Here is a 12,429-nt window from a genome sequence, read left to right as displayed (position 1 = left end):
GAGGTAGAGGTAGAGGTAGAGGAAGAGCTGAAGCAGGAGGAGAACGTGCACAAAGAAGAAGAGGACCAAACTTATCAAATGACATTCGTGCAACACTAGTGGACCATGTTGTGAACCACGGATTGACGCTGAGGGAGGCTGGACTGAGAGTTCAGCCAAATCTTAGCAGATATACAGTGGCATCTGTCATAAGGACTTTTCGACAGGAAAACAGGTAAAAGAAGATCTGTCTACAGTTACAGTAATCAGCCGCTTATTGTATGCACCATATCAGCACTTGTGATACCCCTTCCTGTGACATTGTACAGTAAGTTACATGTATTATTCTCTACATAGGATTGAGGGTCGGGAACGACAAGGAGGAAGGGGGCCCATATTCACGCAAGAACAAGAGAGAGAGATAATAAACATGGTTTTGGCCAATAATGCTATCAGGCTCAGAGAACTACAAGCAAACATTATCGGTGACCATGCCATTTTCAATAATGTCCATCAGGTCTCTCAGTCAACACTGGCACGCATCCTGAAAAGACATCAGGTTCAAATGAAACAACTTTATCGAGTGCCTTTTGAGCGGAATTCAGAGAGGGTCAAACGGCTGCGGCATGAGTATGTGGAGGTTTGTATTGTTCACTTTAGCACTGTGATGTTGCATACTCCACACATTACTTTTTTACATTGACTGTAATATACTAGACCTATCCTGAACTACACAATGTTGTCTTTCACTGTATTTCAGAGAGTTTTGCAGATGGATGCTGAGGAAATCCTGCATGAATTCATATATATTGATGAGGCAGGGTTCAACCTCACAAAAGCAAGAAGGAGAGGCAGAAATATCATTGGCCACAGGGCTATAATCAATGTCCCAGGGCAACGTGGGGGTAACATCACCCTTTGCGCTGCCATTTCACAGCATGGGGTTCTCCTCCGTCATGCCAAAATGGGCCCTTACAACACACCTCACATTCTCGCATTTTTGGACCGATTGCACCACATCGTCACAGCAGGTAATGAAATGCACCAGATACAATACACTGTCATCTGGGACAATGTGTCATTCCACCGCTCTGCTTTGGTCCAGAACTGGTTTCAACACCATCCACAGTTGACAGTACTATACCTTCCACCATACTCTCCGTTTCTAAACCCTATCGAAGAGTTTTTCTCTGCATGGCGGTGGAAGGTTTACGATCTCCAGCCCCAGGCTCAGGTACCCCTCATTCAGGCCATGGAGGACGCCTGTGACCAAGTCGACGCCGCAGCTGTGCAAGGATGGATTCGACATTCAAGACGGTTCTTCCCGCGTTGTCTTGCTAATGAGGATATTGCTTGTGATGTTGATGAAATTCTCTGGCCAGATCCAGCTAGGCGAAGAGATAATGTATAGTATGTTTACTGTAGTATTTTCTGTACAATATTGTCAGTTTTTTTCAGATTATTTTTTATGTTTGTTGTTGTTGTTGTTGTTGTTGTTTACTGTAATTGTAACCTGTACTGGATACAGTATTTTACGTTTGTTTGTTTGCTGAGCTAACAGTGTTATGCACACTACTGTAGTTGCATGACAACTGGGACATGTTTTGTTGTGATTCTCCATGTTGACTGATTTGGGTATATGGAGAGAAATCAATGATATTTTCGTCAGTCTGCAGCATTGGTCTTGTGTAGTGTTTGGTGAACTATTGTATAGTTGCACTTTCTCTGTGTACTTCATTTACAGTACTCTAATCACTGAGAATTAGACTTGCTAAAAGTGTTTTAGGTTAGCAACAGCAGTGTGTAACTGGTTCAAAAAGATTAAAGTCATATGAAATGTGTGTGTTTCGTATGGTAACAAAATATTTTTTTTATAAAGTTGTGTATAGTTTTGACAAAAGTGTTCCATTTTGCAAATGATCTGAAGTGTTGTGCTACTTTGGTGTGGGGTTGTTAATTGTGTGTAGTGTTTTGACAAACCGGGCCCTGTTTTCAAAATTGTGCTTAAACAATCGTAAAAAACTGTAACGTCCAACAGGTCTCTCTGTCAACAATAGCCCGTATCCTTAAAAAAACATCAAGTTCTGATGAAACAACTGTATAAAGTGCCATTTGAAAGAAATTCAGACAGGGTGAAAGTCCTGCGGCGTGAATATGTGGTGGTATGTTTTGTTCACTGACTGTAGTATTGTGTACTGCACACACCTTTTTACTGTACATGTAATTCTACTGTATAGCAGACCTACAGTATACTGATCTACACAATGTGTTATTTTGCTGTATTTCAGAGAGTTTTGCAAATGGATGCGGAGGAAGTCCCGCATGAGTTTATACACATTGATGAGGCTGGATTTAACCTGACAACAGTGAGAAGAAGGGGAAGAAACATCATTGGCCACAGGGCTATTGTCAATGTACCAGGGCAACGTGGGGGTAACATATTTGAAGTAATTAGTCAGGCAGATTAATGTTATTTCCAAAATCTAAGTAAAAATGATCGGTCAGATGAACTGGTCAACGACCAATATATTCATATTTACAATATTTATGATGTTCCTCTAGCGGACACTATATCTCAACATCTCTGCATTCTGATCATTTCTGGCCGCCATTTCTGTAACCCTACTATATTGATTGTTAACGTTGATCTATTCAGGTAAAATAAAATACACAACTGGTCATTTTTTGAGAAACAATCAAGCTCTGCTAACACTCTAGAATCTACTCCAACACTGCCTTTGGTCAAACCGTCCCCAACACACACACACAGCTATCTCAACAGATGGCTAAAGAGGGGTTTAAACTACCCAACACACACACACACACACACACACACACACGGACTGGCACTGCCTTTCCACAAACAAACACACATGACCCAGTCATAATATTTGCGTGAGTCAGGTGAGGGTGAATGACCCATGGGAAAGGTCACAGAGTTTAAAGACAGGCATGATAACAGAAATTAATCACTGTTTGAATTGAGATACAGACATTTCAGATCAACAAGAGCTCTCAGCATGCATGCAAAGGAGAATGTGGAATCTAAAGTCATTAAATATTTACAAAACTATATCCAAGATCATAAGAGTGGTTTGATCAGATTGGAAAAATGAGAAGAATACTGTTATGTGCATGAAGAACAGCGCAAACACACTTTTTGACAAAACATTTCATGAAAAAAATTTATTTTAAATGACACATGAGAGAAATTATATAAGCACTGACACTTTATGGCTGACAAAATTTAGTGGATGATGTTGATAGAACATGTGATTCTTTAGAGCTTTACAGCTTCGCAAAAGCTTTGCTACAGTTCATACATATTTTATGCACCAATTCACCTATGTAACTCCTACAGGTCATAGCAATTTTTCTGTTCTTTTAAAATTGAGTTGGAGATGAAAGATCATGAGAGATATGTTCATCTAATCCTGTCAATCACAAAGCAAATATATTGTCACTCTTGTGGCAAATCATCCAGGATTCCTCCAACATTCCAACTCAACCTCCATTTTTATTCATTTCAATAATACATTAAATATCGTATAATCATTATTAAGTAGTCTGGGGAAAGATCTGGAGCGTGAGTTGAATCTCATATCATCCAATGATTAGCCTACATTAACATGCAAATTTAGCTAATCAAGAGATGTCTCTGTAATTACAAAAATTACTCACCGTGCATTACTACTGTTTAAAGCCTTTATGTTTATTTGTCAGTTTTTACAAATGATGCAAATGTACAACAGAATTAAGTACCTAAACCCACTACCATATTGTACATTACCATTACAGAGATGTTGGTCTGAAATTCTCTGAAATAATTAAGTCTTTATAAAATTTCACTTTAAAAAGAGTTTATAAATGCTACAGTAAAAACCTCTTAACTGGTTCACTCTAAAAATTGTAAATGGCGATGTGCATTATATGTAAAATTACTGTAAGATACCATCAATGTGTGGATTTTGGAAGTCAAAACTATAAATTATCATATAATTTATGGCGAAAGGACATTTGCTGTAGCCCCTGCATGACATATGAATATACTGTATATTAATTTCATTCATAATTTTGTTATCAGTAATGTACATTAGGGTTTTAAATGTTACATTCTCTGTTATTTAGTGAATGTTTACACACATTCATCATGTGGATTTCTGTTCTGGATTTCTTGTATTATCATGGTGGCTATAAGTACATTTTAAGGTGCAAAACAATAAACTGAACAGGATATTTTTACAGTTTAGACACAATGTCAATGATCTTTCAAAAAGATGCACAACTTCACCACGAATTATCTGTATAACATTCTTTTGCAATTCCAAACATATTATTGTTACAGAACATTATCACAGGCAAACTGATTCACAAACAGAACCTGCAGAGTTTTATGCAATGTTTGCCCTAATTTTGATGGAAATCAGGTTAGATATTGGGTTAAGACTTTGTTCGTTTGGAAGAATGTTGTTTCAGGACCAACAAGACATTCTGATCCAGGAACATGCCCTACTTGGCAAAGTACAGTCACCTTCTGTTTAGGGTTGGCGAGAGGTTATTTTTACATCTGTTTAACTGAAATACCTCACATATGCTCCAAAACAGTCCCTCTTGTCTTCATATTTGTGCTTATTATCATTATGACCTTTATGAAACAGAACAATTCAATCTAGTTTTTGCAATGAAAGCAATGAAAGTGGTGCTGCGTCTCCGCTGTGGGGATCGTGTGAACTGCACTCCCCCTCCCCCCCACACACACATGCTCACACACTATTTGCCTTCCTCCACACTTCCTCAGGCCCCTCTGACGTCTCCTTTTCATGATGTCGTAAGGGGGGCATGACCCCACGCATTGACTTGCAGATGGCAGCACAATGGCTTTAAAGCAGACGTGCAGGAGCAGTGATTACAGACACCCACTGACGGACACACACACCCCACACCTGCCACACACACAAACAATGTATACACAACCAAGCTGCTGTCTGCCCCAGGACCGAATATTGCCTCCCTTGGGGCTGGTTATGTGAGGAACCAGGAAATACCATCGCATGAATGAGCATCTCACAACATGGATGCATATGTGTGTATGCGATTACAACAAAACTGTCCTCCAGGCTGCTATATACCACAAAGTTATGATGGAATAAGTGGTCTTTGATCTTTAAAATCAAATCATGATATTTAGTAAATACTTATAAATGTTCAAGTGACGTGTGCCAGAGACTCTTTGGACACTACAATTCAAAAGTTTTGGGTTGGTAAGATTATTTTATGTGTTTTGAATGTCTATTTTGCTCACCATGAGGTTATGTTTTATTTGAATTAAAAATACAGTAATATTATAAAGTATTACTACAATTTAAAATAACTGTTTTCTATTTAAATACATTTTAAAATGTAATTTATTCCTGTGATGCAAAGCTGAATTTTCAGCATCATTACTCCAGTCTTCAGTGTCACATGATCCTTCAGAAATCAGTATAATATGCTGATTTGCTGCTCAAGAAAAATGTCTCTGCTCACTCTAGGCCGCCGCTGCTCACTCTCTAGGCCACCGTGTGTGACGCTGTGTTTCGTTGTGAAAGAATCGACGCGTTTCAGAAAGGCGGGGCATAGAGGAGAAACAATAATGTACAGTATGTGGAAAATAATGTGTTTTTTTAACCTTAAACCACATAAACACATTTCATTACACCAAATACACAAAATAATGTTCGTTTTAGCAGCATCATATGACCCCTTTAAACGACTTGGCACAAGCTGATTGGTTCATGCTGCATATGCAGCCAATGAGCTTACTGCCTTGCACTTGCTGGCTGGCTAGAATTCACTAAAGATTCCTGCAGCGTGCTTTCAGAGTTTCTCTGAAACACTCCACCTTCTTGACTCCTCCACCTTGAACTGACTTGAGCTAAATAATGACACTGTTGTCTTTTAGGGCTGCTTTACAGTAGAATCTGAATTGTTCCCATAGTTGAGTTTCCATAACTGATTCTGCTACTTTCCTGTTTATCTCTGTGAAGTTGATTTGATGCAATCTGTATTGTATAAAGCACTATTTTTTACCTCATGCCTCCCAAAAAAATATCTAAATTAATTTTAATTCAGATTTTAAAAACTTGTTCATCATAGAAGCTGTGTATTCAGTTAACTTTCTGTATGAATTGCAGTGTTAAGGTAATTTTGAATAAATTATCAGATCTGGACAAAAGACGAGCTTCTTGTGACTGACCCTAATACTAAGGGCTACAGGCCTGTTTAAATCCCCAACATAAAGAATGAACAATAGTAATAGTTATGCTTGCCTTAGTAGCAGAAATACTTGCACAGTCCCTGAAAAATGTGCAAGCTGGAGGTTATTGGCAGGGACTCTTACCGTGTAAAGTGGTCTGTGAGGCTGCCCACCAACTCCCCTACACGGTCCTGATTTGGGTTGAGTTGACCCCTTTGCAAGTGCACTAGAAAGTCATCCTGAGAGGTAGTATGTAGCGCCACCATCTGGTCACTGCCACTTGTTACGCTCACACCAACCACCTGTGGGATTGAAGAGAGTGTAAAACAGCAATACAAACACATGAAAACATTTTTAACATATTGCATGGCATGTGTTGGTGCACAATGAAGTCAAAGCATTTGCGTCCAATAAATCCATCATTCCTGAGTCTAACATATCCATTTCTCCACCAACCAATGGCATTCCTCTGCCTTTGCAATCTCAGAGTAAAAGCTCATTCACAGCACAATCACTTCCTGCGCTTCAGCACATGTTTGACTCAGTAACCTTGAGAATGCTGGACATAATCGTGAATGAATGACTGGATTGTTGCAGTTACTCAAAGAGTGTGACCAATCGAAGTTGTGCGTCAGTAAAATGTGTGTGTGCCTGGCTGGTACGCATGACTCTGAGATTAGAAACGGCGCTGGGGATGCTGTTTGCATGAGCATGCACACCCATGTGCCTTTAACTTCTTTAAAGGGTTAGTTCACACAAAAAGGAAAATTAGGCTGAGTGGCATTAAAAATTGAAGTTTCATCTAACATTTCATTATTTTATTTAAGCTTTATTCAAATGACCAAAATCTATTTTTTAATAGTTTTCGTTTTAGTTAACAATAACAACACTGCGAGTAACAAATCACGGGCTATGTTCAGAATGGAATACTAGCTTATTACTGTTTGCATACTGCATAGTATATTACTTTTTTAAAAACAGTATGTGAAACAGTAGGTGCTATCCCACAATAAATACATTTTTAACCAAATACATGTAAAATGTCTTGATATTTGGCAGTCCAATCAAACAAGTAAATCAGGAAAGAGCATTTAAAAATAACAGAACATTATTTCTTGTTGAGTCACAACATCAATTTGAGCGTACTGCATTGTGGCATACAGTACGCATTTTATGACTACATAAAATAATACTTGCATATTGTGCACTGTAGGTGCACAGTATGCTGTGACAAAACTAAAGCCTATTGGCTATTTAAAAAACAAGCCTTCAATATGTCCCGCCTGAACAAATTTCAAGGGGTCTTTAAGGTTCATTAAAGGCCAGTGTGTTTATGAGTGTACATGAATGCGAATGGTTATGAACAGCAGTAGGTGGGTCACCGCTGTGCCTGAAAGAAAGAGAGTGATCAGGCAGCGTTAAGCCTCTTTACTCCCACTTGGATGGACACACATTAACACACACAAACATGCGTGCATACACACACACACACGCACACGCGTGTGTGTGTGTGTGTGTGTGAGTGTGTGTGTTTAATCATTCTGTGCCCTGCGGTACATGTGGCTGACCTTGCTGTCTGAGAGATTTTGAGAAATGAGGGTGGGCCAGGAAAACACTGCACTGTGTTCCAATCAAACAGATACACACATATCTGAGTACACAAAGCATTTCCAAATAAATAACACCTAAATAGCATTCATGCAGATAATTTTAAACAGGATTTCAAAGCACAACTATACGGTTATAAGGATATAGTAGTAAGTGTGAATGGACGTAAGGTTGCCCTTTCTGTTTCTGCTGCTCTAGAATATCAGCTGACATGATCAGCCCCTGTGCCGCACAGAGCCGTAATGCATCAGTCTGTGGTGAAATGAGATTAAAACCACAGTGTACTGGGCTGTCATAAAACAATATCCTTGTCTGGGACTGCCTGAACCCATCCAGTGTGGTCTGGCTTGACCGGAGAGGCTTGTGAAAGTTCATAATATGCTCTTGGATGGTGACCCATTAGGAGCAGGGCTGCCGGTGAGGCTGTGAGATTATAATAGAGTAAATCTCATAAAATCTGTCAGGACATGTCCAGGTCAAACTGCTGTCCAAAATAAAAAAGAATATATATATATATATATATATATTGCTTTAAAAAATTGCAGCCTACTTTAGGTCCATTAAGACGTCTTTTGCATTGTGACATTATTTTCATGACAATTAAGCAAAATCCCATCCATATTCTCATTATTTAAATTGTAAAGCATTTATACATCATGGTAGTACTAGGGTTATTATAGTTAGCAAAACCTAAAACTACAACCATAAATAATAATGATAATAATAATTACTTCAAAAAAAAAAAGAAAAAAAGAATTGAAACAAAATATATTTATAAAACAATAAAATAAATAAAATATTCCAGCTAGCTGCCATGGGAACATTTCTCATTTCCCTTTATTTTCTAATGAATTAAAATAAAAAACGAAATAAGTTAAAATAAATAATGTTTAAATAACTCAATTACTCAAAAATAAATTACTAAAACTATTTAAAAAATAAACTGAAAATCGAAAATATAAAAATAAAATTAAAATATAATCTAATTAAAAATATTAGACTATAATACTTATATAACTATAATAGTTCATATAGTATAGTAATAATTTTTATTATAAATTATAGTACAATCATTTTAATAGTATTTGTTGTGCTACCTTTAATTTACCCTGGCCTTAAAACATAAAAAAAAAAAAAAAAACTACCACAGTTACTGTCAGACTCTGTTCCATGTTTTGTGTGTGTCTTGCTCCCCATGTGCCTTCCTATGCCCTTATTTAGTTGATTTCTTCCCAGGTGTTTCCCATGTTTAATTTCCATTGATCCCAGGTGTGTCTCGTCAGCCCCTCCTCCTGTGTGTATAAAAAGTGTTCCCAGTCCCTAGTTCTCTGTCCGCTGTTGTACGTCTTCCGTTAAAGGTCTTCCTGTGTTCGTCTCCCTTGGTTCCTGTAAATAAAGTCTTGGTAAAGTATTCTCCAGCGTCTCCTCGTTCCTCGTGTGTGTGCATCGTGACAGTTACATCAATATACTAAATTGCATGTGGATACATCACATTATTTATTGAGAATAATCATTGAGAATAATTAGAATTAAAAAAGAATTTATAAAGTGAAAAGTCCAGATGCATTACATTCATAAGAATTTAGGGTATACATATGCTTAATTATCTTTAAAATAATGTAACAATGCAAATATTAATAATGCTCTTTAAAATATGTTTTATGCATTTTTTAGAATTTGGAAATATGATTGATATTTTTGTGAGATTGATCTAGTATACAAACTGCAATATATATAGTATATACACACTTATACAGAGTTCTGGCATGAAACTCTAGATGGCGCAGTCCGATAGGTCTAACTCATGACAGAAATATATATATATATATATATATATATTTATATATATATATAAATTTTTTTTCTTGTGCTATATTCAAATCTGTAAACATCATAATGACAGCTGTAGCATGAAAATTATGTGTTGAAGAGTATGTGTGCATATTTGGCGAGATTCAGTGCTATACTGCAGTTTGTTCTGCCCAATCGCTTATCTCTACCTCTCTCTCTCTGAGACGTCTGGTCTTGCTTCCGCTAGAGATGTGTGAAACATACAGATATGGATAAAATTGCAGGTTTAATGTGTGTGTATGTGATTGTGAAGGGGAGTTCAGACTGCAGTGCTGCAGTGTGTGTCCAAATCCCTCTCTCACTGTATCGCATCTGAGAACGTATACAGAATGTAGGTCAGACACCTCACACACAGACTGTTCTGGTCACTGAATTCACTCCGACACAGCCAGAAGTTTGTGAATGACCCTGTTAAACCATCTGACGTGGCTGGTCATATGGAGTATTAGTGCTGTCATCTAATAAGAGAGACCAGTTGGTAGTTGGTAGCAAGTCCAAAAGAGGCAGGAGACAGCGAGACTGCAGCAGACAGATGCACTGACCCACATTGCACAGTTACATAAAACAAAAACAAACCCAGATAATGACAGATACCAAGACGTGTCTGCTTTCTTTTTAAGGCTTCATTTCACACTCATAAAAATAAAGTTTCTTAATTGGCATTGATGGTTCATTGATGGAAATACTTTCAACATCCATAAAACATTTCTATTGTACAAAAGGTTCTTTATAGTGGAAAAGGGTTCTTTAGACCTTTAAAATGTTCTTCACACTAAAAAATGGTTCTTTTAAAGGAATAGTTCACCCAAAAATGAAAATTTGCTGAAAATGTACTCACCCCCAGGCCATCCAAGATGTAAATTAGTTTGTTTCTTCATGGGAACAGATTTGGAGAAATGTAGCATTACATCACTTGCTCACCAGTGGATCTTCTGCAGTGAATGGGTGCCGTCAGAATGAGAGTCCAAACAGCTGATAAAAACATCACGATAATCCACAAGTAATCCACACCACTCCAGTCCACCAATTAACGTCTTAAAAGCTGTGTGTTTGTAAGAAATAAATCAAAATACGAGTCCATATCCATAATAACACTTCCACCAGTGAAAAAGTCCATCCCCTGTTGTCCTCTCACATCAAAATCCACTCACATATTAGTTTAGAACCGTTTTCACTTGTAAACAGTGCTTGATTTTGTGCATATTTCTCTCCTGATTCAGACAAGTGACAAGTGTTTTACTAGAGAAAGCAATATTATTGATAGAGGATTTTAGCTGGAAGCAACAGTTTGAAGTTAAAGACGTCTTGATGCATTTGTTTCTTACAAACTCTTACAAACAGCTTTTCACTTCACAAGACAGTAACTGATGGACTGGAGTGGTGTGGATTACTTGTGGATTGTTGTGATGTTTTTATCAGCTGTTTGGACTCTCATTCTGACGGCACCCATTCACTGCAGAGGATCTATTGGTGAGACAGTGATGTAATGCTAAATTTATCCAAATCTGTTCAGATGAAGAAACAAACTCACATCTATATGCTGGATGGTCTGAGAGTACATTTTCAGCATTTTTAGGTGAGCTATTCTTTTAGGAACTAATCACTGAAAGGTTCTTTGAGGATGAGGACCCAAAAATGGTTCTTCCATAAAATCGCTGCTTTTTTTTTTTGGGGTGACTGCATACTAAATACTTACTGCATCAAGCGATATTCGTTTTTGCACTTTAAAGTGTTTTTTAGGTTCCAGCCTGTAGATATGCTTGTCTGTGATGAGTAGAGCTCTGTCCTTTGTGTTGTTGAACCAGTTGAGCTGGAGAAAAGAGAGATCAGGAGAGAGAAAAGGCAGAAATTAGGTAAACTAGCTTCCTCTGTCTGAGCTTGACTGCAATAATAAGTAACAATGATATTCAGGGCTTATTGAAATTCATGAGCAACCTTCGCATCAGCACTGTTGGTATGTTTATGCGCTGCTCCCCTGTTTTACTGCAGGTTCATGCCTTTAAAAATAGCTTGTGAAGTTGGGTTGAGTCTCGCTGGGAAGGGAAGATAAACTGGACCACTGGTAGCAGCATCTATAGCTGCAGCGGTATGATAGAGAGTGTGTTTTACAGTCTTTGCTCAAGGCAGTCAAACACTGAGCACTCGGCTGTGCTTGTGATCTCCACGTTGGGTACGGTCAAAGGCGCTCATGAGTGAGTAAATGAGAAAGTGAATGAGACTCGGTGACTTGGAGTTTGGTGAATAAGGGAGTATGTGTGTGTGTGTTTGTGTGTGTGTGAGAGAGAGAGAGACTATATTTTGTCATGTTTACCCTATAATAAGTATGTTACTTTTTTTCCCAGAAATTTAGTCTAGGGCTGAACGATTAATTGCATTTGCGATAATATCACGATATGAAAAAACGCGGTTTTTCAATCGCAGAGGCTGCGATTACACTCGGTCACGTGACACGCGAGAGTAAAGAGGTGTGTTCGACTTGAAGATCGATCAGTGTATGACATCAAAGTACGGCGAGAGAAAGCATAAGGAGACGTCCGCGCTCTCTTATAGCTCTCGCAGTACTTTGATGACACACAAATCTGTCTAATCAGCGCTGCTTCAAGTCGAACACATTTAAGCAGTCTTCAGAGGAAGCATCAAGTTGGCACGCCACAGTGTGAACCCCTCCAAAAAACATGTATTTTACCCCCTGGAACGCGATATTTACCGGTGGACCCCCCTCGAAACGCGATTGGGCTAGTTTTGAGTAGCAATTT

The 12,429-nt window shown here is 38.2% G+C and overlaps 2 protein-coding genes across 2 annotated transcripts in view; one reads left to right on the top strand and one right to left on the bottom strand.

Moving 5' to 3' along the window:
* LOC107731552 (unconventional myosin-Ig-like) overlaps positions 1 to 12,429 on the bottom strand; it is a 64,103-nt gene that overhangs the window by 15,171 nt on the left and 36,503 nt on the right. Inside the window, exons 20-21 of the mRNA XM_016542668.1 lie at positions 11,370 to 11,483; positions 6,359 to 6,516 (exon numbers count right to left, since the gene is read on the bottom strand). Coding sequence (XP_016398154.1) covers positions 6,359 to 6,516; positions 11,370 to 11,483 — 272 coding nt within the window. The remainder of the gene's footprint in view (positions 1 to 6,358; positions 6,517 to 11,369; positions 11,484 to 12,429) is intronic.
* On the top strand, positions 34 to 1,426 carry LOC107731576 (uncharacterized). Its single transcript, XM_016542696.1, has 2 exons — positions 34 to 619; positions 740 to 1,426. Exons 1-2 carry the CDS (start codon positions 317 to 319, stop codon positions 1,388 to 1,390), a joined length of 954 nt encoding a protein of 317 aa, XP_016398182.1. The 5' UTR covers positions 34 to 316; the 3' UTR covers positions 1,391 to 1,426.

Source organism: Sinocyclocheilus rhinocerous, unplaced genomic scaffold (genome assembly GCF_001515625.1).
Source record: "Sinocyclocheilus rhinocerous isolate Xijiao unplaced genomic scaffold, SAMN03320098_v1.1 scaffold429, whole genome shotgun sequence".
Taxonomy (NCBI): Eukaryota; Metazoa; Chordata; class Actinopteri; order Cypriniformes; family Cyprinidae; genus Sinocyclocheilus; species Sinocyclocheilus rhinocerous.
Note: the sequence above shows the minus strand (reverse complement) of the source record. Positions and strands in the feature narration are given on the sequence as shown.